The 20,646-nt window shown below is 47.5% G+C and overlaps 2 protein-coding genes across 2 annotated transcripts; one reads left to right on the top strand and one right to left on the bottom strand.

Moving 5' to 3' along the window:
- Positions 1-16,705: 16,705 nt before the first annotated feature.
- Positions 16,706-17,731, bottom strand: LOC127340308 (uncharacterized). Its single transcript, XM_051366081.1, has one exon. It carries the CDS (start codon positions 17,729-17,731, stop codon positions 16,706-16,708), a length of 1,026 nt encoding a protein of 341 aa, XP_051222041.1.
- A 572-nt stretch (positions 17,732-18,303) lies between these two features.
- Positions 18,304-19,540, top strand: LOC127327857 (uncharacterized). Its single transcript, XM_051354665.2, has 2 exons — positions 18,304-18,828; positions 18,945-19,540. Exons 1-2 carry the CDS (start codon positions 18,460-18,462, stop codon positions 19,362-19,364), a joined length of 789 nt encoding a protein of 262 aa, XP_051210625.1. The 5' UTR covers positions 18,304-18,459; the 3' UTR covers positions 19,365-19,540.
- The last annotated feature ends 1,106 nt before the right edge of the window (positions 19,541-20,646 follow it).

Below are 20,646 nucleotides of genomic sequence, written 5' to 3' on the forward strand. Positions count from 1 at the left end.
TAAACTTCTCAAAAGTTTCGGATTTATGTTTCATGAAATAGATATACCCATATCTACTCAGATCATCTGTGAAGGTTAGAACATAACGATAACCACCGCGCGATGCTACGCTCATTGGTCCACATACATCGGTATGTATGATTTCCAATAAGTAAGTAGCTCGCTCCATCATACTGAGAAAATGGAGTCTTTGTCATTTTTCCCATTAGACATGCTTCGCATCTATCAAGTGACTCAAAGTCAAGTGATTCAAGTAATCCATCAGTATGGAGTTTCTTCATGCGTTTCACTCCAATATGACCAAGACGACAGTGCCACATATAAGTAGAATTATCATTCAATTTAATTCGCATAGCATCAATGTTATGTATATGCGTATCACTACTATCGAGATCTAACAGAAATAAGCCATTCTTTTGTGGTGCTCGACCATAAAAGATATTATTCATAAAAATAGAACAACCATTATTCTCAGACTTGAATGAATAACCGTCTTGCATTAAACAAGATCCAGATATAATGTTCATGCTCAACGCGGGTACAAAATAACAATTATTTAGGCTTAAAACTAATCCCGAAGGTAGATGTAGAGGAAGTGTGCCGACAGCGATCACATCGACTTTGGATCCATTTCCAACGCGCATCGTCACTTCATCTTTCAGTAGTCTTCGTTTATTCTTTAGTTCCTGTTTCGAGTTACAGATATGAGCAACCGAACCAGTATCAAATACTTAGGTACTAGAACGAGAACCAGTGAGATAAACATCTATAACATGTATATCAAATATACCTTCTTTCTTCTTCTTGACAAGGCCGCTCTTCAGATCAGCCAGATACTTGGAGCAATTACGCTTCCAGTGTCCCTTCTCCTTGCTGTAATAGCACTCAGCATCAGGCTTAGGGCCGTTCTTAGGTTTCATAGGAGGCGTGGCAGCTTTCTTGCCACCCTTCTTGATTTTTCCCTTAGACTTGCCCTGTTTCTTGAAACTGGTGGTCTTGTTGACCATCAACACTTGGTGCTCTTTCTTGATCTCAATCTCAGCAGCTTTTAGCATGCCAAAGAGTTCAGGTAACTCCTTGTTCATGTTCTCAGATATTGTAGTTCATCACAAAGTTCTTGTAACTTGGTGGCAGTGATTGAAGGACACGATTAATCCCCAGTCTATTAGGAATCACTATTCCCAAGTCACTGAGTTTCTTCGCATGCCCGGTCATGGCGAGCATGTGCTCACTAACGGAGCTGCCTTCTTACATCATACAGCTGAAGAAATGTTTCGATGCTTCATAGCATTCCACTGCCGCATGAGTCTCAAATATACCATTCAGATCATTCAACAACTCATGAGGATCATGGTGCTCAAAACGTTTTTGAAGATCGGATTCCAGATCGCACGGGATGGCACACCGAACTTGAGAGTACCGAGTTTTCCGAGTCGCGTAAACAGCTTTTACTTCATCGGTTTCATCTTCTGCAGGAGGGTCACCTAGCGGTGCATCAAGCACAAATTGCAGATTTCCGCCAGAGAGGAAGATCCTCACATGACGGAACCAGACGGTGAAGTTGCTACCGTTGCTCTTAAGTTTCTCTTTCTCTAGGAACTGATTAAAATTGATTGGGGACGCCATCTCTACAACATATATTTGCAATAGTTTAGACTAAGTTTATGACAAATTGAGTTCAAATTTTAATTCAACATAATTAAAAATCTAGGTGAACTCCCACTCAAAACAATATCCCTCGCATTGTCTTAGTGATCACACGAACCAAATCCACCGCACCTAAACCCGATCATCACGAGAAAAGGTGTGACTTCAATGGCGAACACTCAAAGTGTTAATCATATCAACCATATGATTCATGCTCTACCTTTCGGTATCATGTGTTCCGAGACCATGTCTGTACATGCTAGGCTCGTCAAGGCCACCTTAGTATCCGCATGTGCAAAACTGTCTTGCACCCGTTGTATGCACTTGTTGATTCTATCACACCCGATCATCACGAGATGCTTCGAAACGACAAGTCTTGGCAATGGTGCTACTAAGGATGAACACTTTATTATCTTGAGATTTTAGTGAGGGATCATCTTATAATGCTACCGTCGCGATCTAAGCAAAATAAGATGCATAAAAGGATTAACATCACATGCAGTTCATATGTGATATGATATGGCCCTTTTGTCTTTGCGCCTTTGATCTTCATCTCCAAAGCACGGACATGATCTCCATCATCTTCGGGCATGATCTCCATCATCGTCGGCGTAGCGTCAAGGTCAATGACGCCGTCTTCATGATTGTCCTCCATGTAGCAACTATTACAACTACTTTGAAATACTACTCAACATGAAATTTAAAGACAACCATAAGGCTCCTGCCGGTTGCCACAATACAATAATGATCATCTCATACATATTCATCATCACATTATGGCCATATCACATCACCAAACCCTGCAAAAACAAGTTAGACGTCTCTAATTTGGTTTGCATATTTTACGTGGTTTAGGGTTTTCGAGAGAGATCTAATCTACCTACGAACATGAACCACAACGTTGATACTAATGTTTTCAATAGAAGAGTAAATTGAATCTTCACTATAGTAGGAGAGACAGACACCCGCAAAGCCTCTTATGCAATACAAGTTGCATGTCGAACGAGGAACAAGTCTCATGAACGCGGTCATGTAAAGTTAGTCCGAGCCGCTTCATCCCACTATGCCACAAAGATACAAAGTACTCAAACTAAAGATAACAAGAGCATCAACGCCCACAAACCATTGTGTTCTACTCGTGCAACCATCTATGCATAGACACGGCTCTGATACCACTGTAGGATAACGTTGCATAGAAAACAAAAATTTTCCTACCGCGAACACGCAATCCAAGCCAAGATGCAATCTAGAAGACGGTAGCAACGAGGGGGTATCGAGTCTCACCCTTGAAGAGATTCCAAAGCCTACAAGAGGAGGCTCTTGTTGCTGCGGTAGACGATCACTTGCCGCTTGCAAAAGCGCGTAGAAGATCTTGATCACGATCGGTTCCGGCGCCACGAACGGGCAGCACCTCCGTACTCGGTCACACGTTCGGTTGTTGATGAAGACGACGTCCACCTCCCGTTCCAGTGGGCAGCGGAAGTAGTAGCTCCTCTTGAATCCGACAGCACGACGGCGTGGTGTCGGTGGCGGTGGAGAAGTCCGGCGGAGCTTCGCTAAGCTACGCGGGAGATATGGAGGAGAGGGGGGCGGCTAGGGTTTGGGAGGGGTAGCCGGCCACTTCAAGGGGGGCAGCCAGCTTGTAGTCTTGGGGTGGCCGGCCCCCTCCCTTGGCCCCTCATTATATAGGTGGATCCCCAAGTGTTGGTGTCCAAGTCTTCGAATAAGACCCGAACCAAAAACCTTCCATAAGAGGGGGAAACCTAGCCCAACTAGGACTCCCACCAAAGGTGGGGTTTCCACCTCCCATGTGGGGGGGTGGCCGGCCCCCTAAGGGGGAGTCCACTTGGGACTCCTCCCCCACTAGGGTTGGCCGGCCATGGAGGTGGAGTCCCATGTGGACTCCACCTTCCTTGGTGGTTTCTTCCGGACTTTTCTAGAACCTTCTAGAACCTTCCATAGAACCTTCCGCGACATTTTAATTCACATAAAATGACATCCTATATATGAATCTTATTCTCCGGACCATTCCGGAACTCCTCGTGATGTCCGGGATCTCATCCGGGACTCCGAACAAATATTCGAACTCCATTCCATATTCAAGTACTACCATTTCAACATCCAACTTTAAGTGTGTCACCCTACGGTTCGTGAACTATGCGGACATGGTTGAGTACTCACTCCGACCAATAACCAATAGCGGGATCTGCAGATCCATAATGGCTCCCACATATTCAACGATGACTTTTAGTGATCGAATGAACCATTCACATATAATACCAATTCCCTTTGTCTCGCGATATTTTACTTGTCCGAGGTTTGATCTTCGGTATCACTCTATACCTTGTTCAACCTCGTCTCCTGACAAGTACTCTTTACTCATACCGTGGTATGTGGTCTCTTATGAACTCATTCATATGCTTGTAAGACATTAGACGACATTCCACCGAGAGGGCCCAGAGTATATCTATCCGTCATCGGGATGGACAAATCCCACTGTTGATCCATATGCCTCAACTCATACTTTCCGGATACTTAATCCCACCTTTATAGCCACCCATTTACGCAGTGGTGTTTGGTGTAATCAAAGTACCTTTCCGGTATAAGTGATTTACATGATCTCATGGTCATAAGGACTAGGTAACTATGTATCGAAAGCTTATAGCAAATAACTTAATGACGAGATCTTATGCTACGCTTAATTGGGTGTGTCCATTACATCATTCATATAATGACATAACCTTGTTATTAATAACATCCAATGTTCATGATTATGAAACTAATCATCCATTAATCAACAAGCTAGTTTAAGAGGCATACTAGGGACTTCTTGTTTGTCTACATATCACACATGTACTAATGTTTCGGTTAATACAATTCTAGCATGATATATAAACATTTATCATAAACATAAAGATATAAATAATAACCACTTTATTATTGCCTCTAGGGCATATCTCCTTCAACCACCACCATGTTCATCGCCGTTGCTGTCTCCCATGATGAGGAGGGAGTAGTTCTCCCCCGAGGCTGAGGGCTCTACCGGTAGCTATGTGGTTTATCTCTCTCTCCCATGGTGTGATCTTTATGTGATCATGAGCTTTGTATCACTATTAATCTATGTGCTACTCTAGTGATGTTATTAAAGTAGTCTATTCCTCCTCCATGATGTAATGTTGACAGTGTGTGCATCATGTAGTACTTGGCGTAGGTTATGATTGTAATCTCTTGTAGATTATGAAGTTAACTATTACTATGATAGTATTGATGCGATCTATTCGCCCTTTCATAGCTATTGTTGACAGTGTGTATGATATATTAGTACTCGGTCTAAATTGCAACGGTCTATTATGCACTCTAGAGGTTACTTTAATATGAACTCCGGATGTTGTGGAGCTTGTTTACTTCGGCTTGAGGTGTGCTTTTGTAGCCCTACACAATGAATGGTGTTTGTTATCCAACAAGAGAGTGTAGAAAGTAGCATTTATTTATTCAGTTATGTGATCAATGTTGAGAGTGTCCACTAGTGAAAGTATGATCCCTAGGCCTTGTTTCCAAATACCGAATCACCGTTTATTTACTGTTCTACTGCATGTTTACTTGCTGCCATATTTATTTTAGATTGTTATTACCACTCATATTCATCCATATCACTTGCATCTTACTATCTCTTCGCCGAACTAGTGCACCTATACATCTGACAAGTGTATTAGGTGTGTTGGGGACACAAGAAACTTCTTGTATCTTAATTGCAGGGTTGCTTGAGAGGGATATCTTTGACCTCTACCTCCCTGAGTTCGATAAACCTTGGGTGATTCACTTAAGAGAAACTTGCTGTTGTTCTACAAACCTCTGCTCTTGGAGGCCCAACACTGTCTACAGGAATAGAAGCGTGCGTAGACATCAGCTGTGTGCATCCGTAGTGCCATTAGGGCAATGCGTTATTGCAGAAGCTGGGTGTAATTCGTATCTTCACGATATTAATATATACTCTTCATAAAAAAAGGCTCATGGGTGTTATTGTTGAACAAGACTGATGTCATCGTTTCTCGTGGGTTGAGATTAGGCCTGGTTTTGTTATTGTTGCTTCATGGGTTGTATTGTAGTTGTTTTCTTAGGCGGCTTGCTTTGACTTTTTGGGTCATGGCTGCGATCAATCGGTCAAATGCATGCAGCCAGGTTAGTTTCCTCGGAGGTAGGAGAGAGCCTCCGCGTCGATCTGCTTGGGCGGCACGGGGGGAACCTGAGCGCCTCTGGCCAGGTCCTCCTCCTAGGGCCCTCCTACTCCGCCGATGCCGCTGGCCTCGCCGCGGTGGCGGCGGCCGCAGCTTCCGATGGTGGCTTGGGGCGAGCTCACGGTGGACGCGGTGGGGTGCTCTGGCCGGCCTTGCCCAAGCTGGCGTCGGCGCGGGTGAGACCGGCCTTGCCCAAGCGGGCATCGGCGTGGTGGTGGGTTGGGATGCGGCGGTTCCAAGCGGGGCGGCGGAGGTCGACAGGCGCGCGGGCGTGCTGCACGAGCCCGTTTGGGCCGGATCTGTGCAGCGCGGGCCCTGGCCTTTGCATGGTGGCACGATGCACTTCTCCAGCTGCTTCCAGACTCAGTGGGATGGCATTGTTTCCTTGCTGGCTTGGGCGGAATGCAAGCTTCACTTCGTGCGGATGGCCAAGCGGCCCTTGTTCCAGATCCTGGGCCCTGGCGACTGCGGAAGTTTGCAGTCTACCTTGTTGATGGCTGGAAGCAAGTGGGGTGCGCACATGCTCTTGGTGGCCGGCAGGGTTGCTGGTCATGAAGGCATCTTTTGATGGTGCTCCGGCGAGGTATGTGGAGCGGTTGGGTGTGACTGAGGTGTGCCGGGAACTCAGGTTTGGGCGAGGTGCGCGGTTCTCCGGATGAAAATCTTGCTCGACTTAAGTCGATGCCGGTGACGACATCACTTTCGGTGTCGTTTACCTCGTTGAAGGCGTTACCGAGGAGATCTGGCACTTCTCCCACTCTTGGTTCTTGTCTTTGGGTGAAAACCTAAATCTGTTTGTCGGATTGGCGATGGCGGCATCCTCGATGTCGCGACTTCGTTGGAAGCATCGTTTTGGAGACATGGTACTGATGGGAGCACCTGGGCTGGGGTCAAGCGGCTGGCCGGACACTATCGATTGCGGGCGTTCTTGGAGTCTATGGTGCTCGTGGGTTGCCCCGTGGTGGCGATAGCAAGAGCACTCTCGACATGTAGGTGGCGTCAGACGTGTCCTGTTTTCCGCCCTCTCAAGACCGGAGCGGCACATGCCGCCTCCCTTCGGTTATGTCTTGTCTCTCTGGTGTTGTTGAAGCCGGCAAACAAGCTCGTGGCAAAGGTGATCGATGCGACTTGATTAGAGTGACCTTGGTGATATTGCAATGAGGTCGAAGTCGTCCCACCGTAAGCATGATGGATGATTTTCGGTGGCCCGGTGGTGTGCTTCTTCGTTTGTGTTGCTCCTAGCCTTTCTGACGCTCTTTATGTTTAGTGGTGTTCTTGTTGATGTAAATGTTTTTGCTCGGTTTTCCTTCAATAAACTGAGCAGTTTGGGTCTCTGTACCTTTTTCTTCTAATGCAATAAACACAACAATTCTCATGCTGTTATTAAAAAAAAGGTTAGTTTCCTCGGATAGATTCATGCACTATGTACATCTACGCATCTCAGCTAGGGCGTACGTGTACAAGTGAAGCTAGCAAAGAATGGAATCGCCTAGGTAGCATATATACTCTGTCGAATTAATTAACTGGATTAATTTCTAGTTTTGCATCTTTCTACTACTTAGTACTTACACACTAGGCTCGGCTGATCCTATGGCTGCTTAAACAAGCACATGCTGGAAGGTACGAGAAATTTTAACCCGAAATATTAAAAAAATCATGGCTTCAAAAAAATGTTCACAAATTCAAAAATGATTTCAGGTTAAAGATATTCACAATTTAATAAAATTTCTTTAAAAAATAGATACTGAGAAAGACCACTATATACTTCCGCCAGAAAACGGGCATGGCTAATGCACGCATACCAACAAAAAAGGTGCACTGGTGTCTAGGTGACGGACTGGGATTCGGTAACATTACAATAGCAGGGCACGGCGTGCCATCACCCCTTCCATCCACCTTCTAATCTGTATCTAACAGCTCACAGCAAGCAAAGGCAAAAGGAGAAGGACACGCACAAACTTTTCACCATCGCGGGCACGACCAGAGGCTTTCGCGGGCGGTCACGACAGTTCCCGCGCGGCGCTGTTGAGCGGAGACGAGCTCGCGCGCTGCAGCCGCCAGGCGCCGCCGGCGAGCGTCGCCCCACCCAGCGCCGCCGCACAGCCAAGCCCCGAATCGTCCCGCGCCGCCGCACCAGCAACCCTCGACCCGTCCCGCGCCGCACCACCGGAGCCGCCGAGCGCCGACCCACCCCGCGCCGTCGCGGCTGCCGAGCGCCGCCGCCCCTGACAGGCGCTGTCACCGCGCGCCGTAGGCCTCGCCTGGCCCTGCGTCCTTCGCCGACCACACCGAACAGTACCTGACTTGGGCGAAGATCAGGTAAAAACCTATCTGTTTCTGAAATTGTTGCTGATGGATATGTGTGTTTGCTGGGCAATTTTTTAAATCTCGGTATTATAAATTGTTGCTGGTGGATATTGTTGCTGAAATTTCGCAGATTTGAGTGAGGAGGTGTACAGTTGGGTGTTCTCTGTTTTCTCCAATTTGACTGAAATTGTTGTGGCAGTGTGAGGTGCAATGGCAGGAATTGAGAAGTGGGTACCTAGAGCTGGTCTGAACTTCAAAAATCTTGATGATGCTTGGCAATTTTGGCTAGCATATGGGGGTCGAACAGGCTTTGATGTTAGGAAGAGAGGCAGCAATATCAGCAAAATTGACCGTAAAGCAACTTCATGCAGATTTGCTTGTTCGAATGAGGGTGTTCGAAGGAAAGGGCAAACTGATCATGTGGCGAAACTTTTTAGAGCTGAAACGAGGACTAATTGTGAGGCTCAGATGGTTCTTTCATTGAATCGGTTGACTGGAAATTATGAAGTCATCCAAGTTGAGCTACAACATAATCACTTGCTTCATCTACCACAGACCCGGCATTTGATGGCGTCACAAAGGAAAATTTCTGAAATTCAAGCTTTTGACATTGAAACAGCCGATGATACTGGAATTAGGCCAAAACAAGCACATGAGTTGGCTTGTCGTCGAGTTGATGGGACACATAATCTTAGCTACACTAGTCGTGACCAAAAGAATCATCTACGAAGCAAGCAGCAAAGAGAGTTGGCTTTTGGACAAGCCGGCAGTATGTTGAAGTATTTTCAAGACAAAATAGTTGAGAACCCATCATTCCACTATGAATTGCAATATGATTGTGAAGAGCATATAAGCAACATATTCTGGCTTGATGCTAAAGTAGCCAACTCTGAGGAGTGTTGTTTGATGTTAGAAGATGCGATTGAATCCATTGGTCCAAAGTTGGAGGATAAGCTGAATGCATCTGCTAGTGCTACGAATGAGCCAAGCAAGGAAACAAGCAAGGAACAAGAAAATATTGATCCAAATGTGCAATAAACAGCCAACTTTCTAAATGCCGCACAATTGAAGAAAAAAGAGGTACAATCCAAAAATATTAAGAGGAGCAGAACTTTTATGGAGAAATTGCGCAAGGGAAAGCGCAAGCCAACTAAATCTGCCCCATCAACGACAAAAGGAGCAAAGGTATGTTGCAATATAGAAATTCCTATATGATCTTGTCATGCATCTACTAATATTCTGATGTTTCATTGGCAGCAACCAAAGAAGGATGACGTTGTACAACCTCAAGTCGAAATGCAAAATGATGGCAACAAGAAAGAAGCACATGTACTGCATGAAGAATATAATGTCATTGGCAGTTTTACTCACCTCTTGAGTGCTCCTACTTGTGATGATGATAGTCTCTATGATGAAAATATATTCTAGTTTCTAGAAATTGGTTATATAGGATTTTGGTGTTAACTTTTGTATTTTGGAGGCTAACTATAGTCTTTATAGGCCAAAGTGTACAAGTGAAAATGGCCTAATTGCTACAGATTGCTAAGTATGCTCACTGTTAAGTGTAGAATTCCAGTGTTCAATTGCAAATATTGCTAAATTGTCCTTTGTATAATATCAGTCCAGATGCACTATTTTTTTCTTGGCTTTATTTTGTTCCATATATGTCCATTAAACTGCAGTCTGGGCATACTTAAAATAGTGCAAGGTACAGTTTATAAGTTCACTTTTGATTCAGACTGGGACTGAATTTTGATTCAGACTGAACAAGCATTGTACAAGTCTGTGCGTGTCCTTCTCCTTTTGCCTTTGCTTGCTGTGAGCTGTTAGATGCAGATTGGATGGTGAATGGAAGGGGTGATGGCACGCCGTGCCCAGCTATTGTAATGTTACCGAATCCCAGTCCCTAGGTGACATAGCTAAATTACTCGTACCAAACGGTAGTTTTATACTAAACTGTTTTACCTATGCATATATCATTCTTTTCACTAAGTATGCAGTGTTTTTTTCCACTGATACAACATTTAACATATAGCTTTATAAAACTTAGTTAATCGTATTTGAAACGTTAGTCACTCCCACGATCCGTAAGAAGCATTCCTTTTATACTTTCAAGAAAAAAAATTGTGTGACTTAGTGTTTCCCAATTCAATCTTAAAAATGATATAACAGCTTTCTCACGGTTGGATTAGTTGAATTGGTTCACCACTATCTTTAAGTTCCTTTTAAAAAAATATCTTTAAGTTGGCTTTTTTACTGCGTCATTATTTACACTTTGATTTTTTTAAATCCAGTATTATTTAATGGTATAAATTAAATTCATTAGTGCTAAATAATAACTATACTTTTACTGTGAACTTTTTTATTTTGAAGCTTGGATTGAGATATTCCTTTGAACTGAATACTACAAAGCAAAGAATGAAAAATCTATATTTCAAGATCACATTAATGTATGGAATAATATGTACCACTTATATGTACAAATGTGTTTACATATGGCGCTTATCTTAAATACATCGGTGGATGATTTACTACGAATGAGCCTAACAAATATCCTAGGATATTATCAAGCCTTTTCCAACATAATAGGATTTCCGGATTTTTTTGTAATAATACGAGTAGTAAATTATGTATTGCATGAGCTGGGTTTTCTCGAATAGGGTTACGTGTCTTATTATTTTCTAATTCCACGTCAAACATTCCACTAAGTTACTCATTCTATAATTATCTAGTCGATATAAGCTATGTTACACATTAAGTCGTGTTGATGTTTGTAATGAAGCATTATGTTATGTTTCTCATTAGAAGCAAAGCGTCTTTGCTCCATACATGACCATGTGATAAATATCCACGAGCTAAATCAAATTAATCACTGAAGCACCAAAAGATATATGGAGAATCAACAAGAGAGATTTGTGAGATTTGTTATGGTAAGTTAGGAAGATATGGATTTCCTAAATTTTAGGTTGATCTCAAATCGGGTCTTGTGTAAAAAATACTATTGCGCTAATTTTCGTGCCAAAAAATAGGCAATATAGAATGAAATAGAGGGATTAGTAAATAATAGAGTTATTAAAACAATAGATGTCCTAGTTTACCAAGCTAGATGCCAAGTATGCATACGTGTATGTGTATCCCACCTATGGATGGTAAACATGTGTTTATGTTGATTGAGATTTAACCACCAAGTTAAAGAAAACCGTTAGGACTAAAGTTGCATCTGACAAGGTTATCTACAATCCACATGTGACACAAGTCAAGCTATGCAATGCTACCAATTTTGGTACAGCAGATATGTTATCTACTAATATGTTTCGAAATACAAACCTTTTAAAAAACTAAAAATGGAGAAGGTAGTATTTAAATAGTAGAAGTAATCAAGGGAAATATGGTGGAGAACCTGGATGCTTGTGCACCTGATTTCTAAAAATTCAAAAAATGTTATTTAAATATTTCAGAAAAATGGAATAATACACACACTTATATGTCATTGATACTTACTCATGGAAAATTTTAGAACAAAATACGACCGTACATGACCTACAAGGCTACAAGAAAAGGAGAAATTGAACTTTGTTATAGTGTGAATAGTATATGTCTACTTATTATATTTTGAACAATATAATTTGTCATTTTTGTGTAGGTTGCATACTTTTATATTTTTGATTCAAATTTGACATCGACACGACTGCATGCATTCTCTACATGCATGATTTATGACATGTATTTTTACTATTTTTCTCATATATGTTTATATAGGGTTCATGGCTACTTAAAATCCTAACCTAATGTTATTAAAAAGCATACCGGTATATACATGGACCTCAAGAAAATCAATGACTTTTTTTTCGATCTCAGACACGGCTGAACTCAAAATGTGCACCGCCAGCCCGGTTCACTTTGGAAATCCGTACCAAAAAGGAAACGAAAAAAGAGGGCCAATAGATTTGAGATTGTACCAAAAAAATTATTCACTGCCAAAAAAAAATAGTATTTGTAAGATTTGCATATATTGAATAAAACTTGACATAAACATTGAGATAAAATTGACCAATGTGCAACTTCGTGAGATAATACAATCATTTGCTATGGTCTTTCAAAAATGAAAAAAACATTGTACGTTTCGAAACTAACGGTTATTTTTTTAGGTTTAGATAAGTTTTAGAATTCGGTCTTGTGGTGATGTTCAGTTCGAAGAGCTTGGTGTATGAATTTCTTTCTTTTCTGCGGGAAGAAAAGTTGCGTATCACCAACAAGTTTGGCCATCTCCAGCAGAAGATCTGAAGATCACATAAGGATATTTTGTATCCATTCGTGTCATCACAGCCTAAATAGGAGGCCCAACGGTAGATCGCAGATGGACAACAATCCAATTTTTGTCGGCGCAATCACAATCCTAGACTAAACTAGATCCAGGTTTGCGGTGACACGGACAACCCCCACGCATCTGCGTGTGTCCATGCGTCCGGCATGCAGGCCACATGCATGCCAATAATAAAGAGAGAGACTCAATGGTCCTTGGCTATGGAATGCGGCCCACATAATTTATTCTAAACTTGTATGATTTTATTATTTTTTTGTGTAAAATATAAGTAATTTTGCATTGCAAGTTTACACGGAACTTGTATATATCGTTGCCTACAAGAAAATATGTTTTCAAAATTTTGTGAACACTCTTTTTCCACATTTTTTTCAAATGGGGTCACCATTGAGGGCGCAAACCACCCCAAACAGGTCGCGATCCACTTCTGTCCGTGCGGCCACCGCGAACAGACCAAAACGCACAGTTTCGTTTCGTTGTTCGAAATGCGGACCTCTGTTAGAGATGGCCTTAGGATCCCGAGTCATGCTCCGATGTTTATCGAGTCACGGAGTACAATTTATCTGAACTTTACACTTTGAATTCTCGTTTGGTTTGAGATAAATTATACAAACCTTAAATACCTTTGTTCATAAAAGAATGTCACAAGTTTATCAAAGTTTAGATGTGTCTAAACACGGTTTAGTTTTATAGATATATTTGAATTCAAGAAAAATGTTCGACATCCTTCTATATATGAAGAGGATACTATTTTGGATAAAAGATAATGTGATTTGTCTATATTTTACACTTCCAGGATTCGTACTCGCATGTATATGATCTCGCTCGTTCAGCACAGTGTAAGTCCCATGTACTAACTCAAGAGCGTCTCCTCTCTCAGCTTGCTACAGTAGCCAGAGGCAAATCCGAGTGTACCGGCCCGATCCCGAGCCCGGCCCTCCGGCGGCGATGCCGGCCGGAGGTGGCGGAGGGGAGGCGCCGGAGTAGATTTCTTAGGATAGGTGTAGTTTCCCGGCGGTTTGCCGGTTAGGTTTAGAGTGGAAGCTCTGGTCTCGTGGCTAGATCCAGAGCGGGCCGAGTGCTGGTGGCATCCCTCTCCGCTCCGGTGGCCGGAGTCCAGGGAGCTTCCTCCTCGACCGATCTCTGTAATAAGGTCTTCGTCATCTCCCTCGAGCTTCTCTTGGCGCCTCTTCTTCCGATCCTGGCCGGCCTTGGTGGTGAGGGGGAATGGACGAAGTCGTCGTCAAGGGCTTGATCTGGAGGTGATAGGGGCTAAGTGCATCTCTGGTGCTCCGGCGCGGCACCAGGCGGCCCGTCGCTGACGGCCTCCCTCCAAATACATGGGGGATTTTGGACTGGAGCTCGTTGACGGCTACGCTCTTCGATAAGGCGCCTAGGAGTCATCAGCTGACGAGAAGGATACCTCCTTGCCTCCTTGGCCGGCCATGGTGGCGGGGGAGGTGGGCGCGGAGGTGGACTGCTTGGTTTCTTCAGGCCTGAACGGCCGTGGAGGCGAGGGGGCGGGAGGTGACATGCAGTCCTGCTTCTTCTTCTTCCTGATGACGCAGTACTCATCGCGACCGACTCTCTTTCTCTCTCTAGCTCAAGCCCCATGGTGGTGGCTTGATTGCGGGAGTTGATCGATGGCGGTGATGGCTTTGATGAGGAGCTCCTCTCCGATGCTTTTTGGCGTCGGACTGAATGACAGTAGGGCTGTCGCTCCGCTGCTGCTCTGCTCCGGCCATCGGTGTCTCCTGTGATTCGCCTCCAAGTGGTTTGTCCCCGGAGACGATGGCGCAGTCCGTTGACCGAGCTCGATCTGGTGGAGGAAGATGTAGGACTTGATCGCGTTTTTGTTTTTCCTTTAGGGTCCTCTCTGCTTATTTCTTAGACCCCTATGTAATTTTTGTATCTCTTAGGGTCGTCATGTACTCCAGTTATTAATAGCAGCTTTGTCGGGTTTCCACCCGAAGGAATTTCAAAAAAAATCATTCAACACAGTGTAATACGCCGGTGTTGACTACAAACAAAGTTTTATAAGGGCATCTCCAGCGGCGCGACGCATTTTAGCGTACGAAAATGTTCGCGCGCGTTCGTTTGCGTCGGCAGAAATGGTCGAAATCGACCGCGCGTCCATTTGCGTCGGGGGGGGGGGGGCTCCAGCGGCACGACGCATTTTTTGGCCGAATCATTTTTTTCAACATGAAAACATAATTTACATAGTTTAACACATGAAAATAAACCCTAAACGGCGTGCGCCTACTGCTGCTCGTCGTCGCTGTCGAGCACGATGAGCTCCGGTACCGTCCACATCCAGTTGGAAACCGGGGGAGCGTACGCTGGTCGCGCCGGCGGTGCTGGAGGTGGAGGCGCCCAGGGATCTAGCTGTGGCGCCCAGGGCTGTGGCTGCGGTGGAGGCGCCCAGGGCTGTGGTTGTGGCGGCGGTGGACGCGCCCAGGGATGCGGCTGTGGCGGCGGTGGAGGCGTCCAGGGATGCGGCTGTGGCGGCGGTGGAGGCGCCCAGGGATGCGGCTGTGGCGCAGCCGAGTCCTGTAGCGCCTGTCGAAGGGCTTCATCCTCCGACAGGCCCGGCGGCATGACGCCGATGGCGTAGCGGGGCAGTGGCGGCTGCACAGGTGGGTCTTTCTCGGAGACGCTCGTCGTCCGTCATGTTCTCGGGGAACTCAAATTTGCGGCCGTCCGCCATGGCCTGCTGCCATTCGTGGAAGACTGTCGCGGCGTAGTCATCGCTGTCGTCCTTGACCTCCTCGTTATGGTACGCGAGCGCCTCGATGTAGTCGTCGTGGTCGTAGTCGTGGTCGTCGTTGTCGTGCTCGTGCTCGTCGTAGTTGTACTACGCGCGTCGGCGCCTGCTGTCTTCGTGGACGAGTCGGCGGTGGACGGTCGAAGGGAAAATCCCTGTCGCGCATGAATCCCGCCTTCCTCCTCCTATCTGTTTCGGTCGACACATAGGTACACCAATTTTCAGAGTCGATGGCGTACGACGGATCAGCGCGGAGGTCCGGCGGCAGGTACCGCCTCCTTCGCCGGATCTCTGTGGTCCGATCAGGCTTGCGCGCAGGGACGGAAGGGATGGACACCAGGTGATAGCTGAGCCGCCAGGCAGTTTCACGCCCGACCAGGCCTCACATGGCATCGATTTCCCGTGCATCAGCCTCCCCGGTGTGACGGGCAGCGACACCCTATGCATCCCCTTCTTGCTGCCGCTGCGGTGGTGGTACGAGTGGAGGTGTGGGCGAAGGAGGAACGGGGCCGGTGGACTTTTAAGGGCGGCTGCATGCGGGATACAATGTCATTGAAGGCGGCGCAGAAGCCCAGCCACCGCCCGCTAGTGCGCGCGCAGAACAGGCAGCAGCGCCATTGATGGCGAACGCTGCGGTGCAGACGCGGAAGCGCTGACCGCTGAAGCGATGCCCTCGATGCAGACTCGCTGTCAGGCGGGCCCGGTGGAGACGCGAGCGAACATTTTGCGCGTCCGCGCAGCGTTCGCAGACACGCAAACCTGCCGCAAATATGCGTCAGGTTTACGTCTCTGCGAACGGCCCGATCACTTTGCGTCGCGCCGCTGGAGGTGGTGCCAGACGTATTTTCGATCAAGACGGTCGTCAGCGTCCGTTTGCGTCGGGCCGCTGGATGCCCTAAGGCTGGTGCCAATGCATAGCCTCACTCTCACCCGCCACGTCAGCTTTTTTCCTCACTCTCACCCCACTCTCACCCCACTCTCACCCCACGGTGCCAATGCACAGGTTATAGTGCCAGCTTTAGTTCTCTCTCCTCCACGTCAGCTTTTCTCTCTCTTCAACATCAGCATTTCTTTTTCACATTACAACAATATAAATAATGCAAGGAAATTATTTTATTGAACTAAAATTGTTACCGATTACATCATAAAAAAATTACATAAAAATCTGAAAAGATTACATAAAAATATGAAAAAATTACATAATCTAGGAATTAGCCCACACATGCTCCATCAAATCATGCTGGAGCTGTGTATACATCGGTGACTCCCTCATTTCGGTGTCCATCTGAATCCTGGCTGCTAGGCTTGGTGGTGCATGGTGGTGTATTGCAGGGCCGACATTTGAAGCAACTGTCTCATAGATGTTGTCCAAATTTTGTCCACGCTCATCGTCGATGATCATGTTGTGCAGAATGACACATGCACGCATGATCAATCCAAGAGTACGCCTCGAGTAGGAGCGTCCGGAACTGCTAGAATGTTGAACCTAGCCTTCAACACTCCAAAGGCACACTCGACATCTTTGCGATGCGCTGAATGAGCAGCAGTGAACACTCGCTGCTTTTCATTTTGTGGAAGAGTAACACCTTTCATGAACACCGGCCAGGAGGGGTAGATGCCGTCGGCAAGGTAGTAACCATAGTTGTACTCGTGTCCATTCACCGTGAAGTTCACTACGGGTGCTTCTCCCCTAAGCACATCAGTGAACAACGGCGACTGGTTGAGTACATTGAGGTCGTTGTTGGACCCGGCCACTCCAAAAAAGGCATGCCAGATCCAACGATCATACGACGCAACGGCTTCTAAGATTATGGTAGGGTGTTTGACGTCTCCCCTTGTGAATTGACCGGCATGAGCCACTGGGCAGTTCCTCCACTGCCAATGCATGCAATCGATGCTCCCTAACATGCCCGGAAAGCCATGCTCCTCGGCTTTCGCTAACAGCCGCTGAGTATCCTCCACAGTAGGGCGACGGCAAAACGTCTCCCCGTAACACTCAATGATGCCTTCACAGAATCTATCTAGACAATATGATGAAGTTTGTCTAGCTAACTTAAGCCACTCATCTATTGTATCTGCAGCGGCTCCATAAGCTAACAGACGCAAAGCCACAATACACTTTTGCAGGAGAGAGAAACCAGCACGGTTGAGAGCATCATTTCTTTGGGTGAAATACGGAGAGTATTCACCCAATCTAGCCACAATGCGCAGGAAGAGGGATCGTCTCATCCGATACCTTCGCCGAAAGTAGCTCGGAGGATAGTTGCAGTCGTCGGCAAAGTAGTCCTCGAAGAGCCGATCGTGGGCACCCAGACGATCACGCCTGATGAACTCTCGGCGGCGTCGACGTCTTGGCACCACCTCCTCGTTGAGCATCTCCTCCTCATACTCCTCCTGGAATGCAGCGATGAAATCACCCTCCACTCCGTCGCTCGAACTGCTGCTGGACGAAGACATGGCGTTGAGTGGAGTGGAAATGGAGAGTGGAGGTGTGGAATGACTGAAAACATATGGGGGTATTTATAGGGGGTTGGGATGAATTTTTGGGGTTTTTTTCGGATTTTTTTGAACCAACAACCAATCACAACGCGCCACCTCAGCCCTTCGCTCTCGCCCCGCCTCTCGCCCCGCGCCACCAACGGTACCGCCCCGCTCCCGCCTTCCTCCCGCCTCCCTCTCGCCGCCAACGCGGGCGGTAGCCGGGCGGGAGCGGGCGATACCGCTCGGCGCCCCCGCCGTCGCCCCTCCCTCCCGTCCCGCCCGCCTCCCGCCCGCCTCCCGCCCCGCGCCGGGCGCTATCGCCCCGTCACCCGCCCGCGTTGGCACCGGCCTAAGGGAAAACTGACGAAACAGAGCAAGTTGCAGTAAGAAAACATGTCAGATGACACGAAAGTCACGTGCAGAGCACCGCCGGCAACGGCGGCAAGTGGTTTTTGTCTTGGTTTCGGTTCCACCTGGAAGGGATCAAAGAAAAGACACCACCTGTTCCTCTAGACGCGGACACCATGCATGCACGGCGCCACGCACACTCGCTTCAAAGCTCTGCCGACGCACATCCATGGCAGTCTCTGCACCAACTCCCACCGCATTTACTCTCTCGATCGGCGGTTCCTCGCCTTCTTTTACGTCGCTTCCGCACCGCTCGCCGTGACTCGTAGACGAAACCGGAGACTCTTCTTGCTATCATGGTGAAGCTGGCGACGGCGAGGGAGGCGCGGCTGTACGGGCCGGCGCTCACGGTGCGGAGGTGGGAGTACATCAACGCCGGCGCGTACGTCTTCGGGACGCTGCTCCTGGCCGCGGGGCTGGCGGCGCTCTGCGCGTCGTCCGATAGAGGCGTCAGGGCAGCGGGGCTCGTGGTGGCCGCCGCCGCGCTCGTGATCGTGGCGGCCGTCAACGCGCACGACCTGGGCGCGCACCTCGCCGGCGTCGACTGCCGCCTCGGGCTCGTCCGGTTCGACCCTCAGCTCGCCCTCGTCGAGCTGCTCGTGCCCGCGCTCAACGCCGCCGGCTGCGTCCTCGCCGTCGTCGGCGTCGCCTTCCTACTCTCCCAGGTTCGTATCTGTCTAACGTCCAGTCACATCGTCTGCAAACAGTTAAACATACGCACGGCAATCAGGGTCCCCGGCGCTGACTGCTCTGCGCGTGTGTGTGCTTTCTGATGGAACAGGGCGACGGGCGGGAGCGGCACGCGGCGGACACGATGCTCGCCGGCGCGGTGCTGTGGCTGCTGGGCTCCGCGCTGAACTCGTGCCAGGTGTACGAGCGCGCCGACGGCCGCGCGCAGCTGCTGCAGTCCAGCATCCAGGTCCCCGTGCTCGTCGGCAGCCTCCTCTTCCTCGTCGCCGCCGTCCTCAACTGCCGCCGCGCCCGCGAGCCGGTCGAGAGGTGGACAATGTGCCTGTGCGGGAGCGTGTTGTGGGTGGCGGCCGCCCTGTTCAACGTGGTCAAGGTGTTCATGCTGCACCAGAGCGGCGCGCCGCGGCTCGAGAAGCTCCGCGGCGGCGCACAGGAGTGGCTCAGCCGTGACCGCGAGGGCCGCGTGCCGCTCGTCTGGAGGTCGGCGGCGCCGCCCACCGAGCTGCGCTGACCGACGATTCGACCGACTGGCCGTTCAACGTACGTACAAAGCTGAGCAAATTTGTAACCTTGCTAGCTTAGCTAGCTGTCAAAATAGACCGTGGATTAGGGAAAAGATCAAATAAATTGTACGTACTCTCAACCTTTGCGAGTCGTATATTGCCAACTGGAGATTGATAATGGAAGCTTTCTGTCAACCAAATTGAACCGGTGGATCTGCTTGTAGAGGCTGTCAGGGGGAGCACATTTTCCATCTCTCTTTATTTTGTGTTGCTCTGTGTTTTCCCAAGGAATGGATGGAAAAGATCCTTCCATCATCAACCTGAATCCAAAAAATTGACGAAACCGCAAATATATTTGTCGGGACCCTTTAAAACAGCCCACGGTGCTAGCTGCATCTCTAGTGTTTGTGGGTGCATGCGTTCTTTGTGAACACCTCGCTAGGATTAGAGGAGGATTATAGTCTCGAGTCTAGTATTCGTAATATCTGGGAAGGAATTCGAATACAAATTAGGGTTCATGCCCTGGCCGAAGCCGGTTCATCCAAGCCAACCTCTCTACTGCAGGAAGACGATAGATTCTATCTCTAATTTTAAACACTTTAATTTTAGAGATAGATTCTATCTCTAGATTTAAACCATTTAAACTAGAGATAGATCTTATCTCCAAGGGGGGCGGCCTGGACCCACATGTCATAGTGGGCAGGACCCACCATGCCATGTGGCGCATATGTGGCCTATCCTGGGGTGGTGGGTCCACTGGTGGCCCTCTAGAACCTTCTAGAAGCTCCGGTCAAAATACCGAACTTTTTTCCGAACCCCGGAAAATGACTTCCCTTATATGAATCTTATTCTCCGGACCATTCCGGACCTCCTCGTGATATCCTGGATCCTATCCGAGACTCCGAACAAAAACTTCGGACTCCATCTCATATTTCGAATCTACTTATGCAACATCGAACCTTAAGCGCGTCACCCTACGGTTCGCGGACTATGCAGACATGGTCGAGGCTCCTCTCCAAGCAATAACCAATAGTGGGATCTGGAGATCCATAATGGCTCTCACATATTCAACGATGACTTTAGTGATCGATTGAACCATTTACATACGATGCCGATTCCCTTTGTCACACGATATTCTACTTGTCCGAGGTTTGATCATCGGTATCTCCATACCTTGTTCAACCTCGTTACCGACAAGTACTCTTTACTCGTACCGCGGTATGTCATCTCTTATGATCCAATCATATGCTTGCAAGCTAATCAGACGACATTCCACCGAGAGGGCCAGAG

The sequence above is a fragment of the Lolium perenne genome, chromosome 1 (assembly GCF_019359855.2).
Source record: "Lolium perenne isolate Kyuss_39 chromosome 1, Kyuss_2.0, whole genome shotgun sequence".
In the NCBI taxonomy this organism is placed as follows: domain Eukaryota; kingdom Viridiplantae; phylum Streptophyta; class Magnoliopsida; order Poales; family Poaceae; genus Lolium; species Lolium perenne.

Bases quoted from the DNA above. Each gene is read 5' to 3' on its own strand.
- LOC127340308 (XM_051366081.1), bottom strand. From the start codon at position 17,731: ATGTCTTCGTCCAGCAGCAGTTCGAGCGACGGAGTGGAGGGTGATTTC.
- LOC127327857 (XM_051354665.2), top strand. From the start codon at position 18,460: ATGGTGAAGCTGGCGACGGCGAGGGAGGCGCGGCTGTACGGGCCGGCG. The intron at 18,829-18,944 runs GTTCGTATCTGT...CTGATGGAACAG, and splicing joins TCGCCTTCCTACTCTCCCAG to GGCGACGGGCGGGAGCGGCA.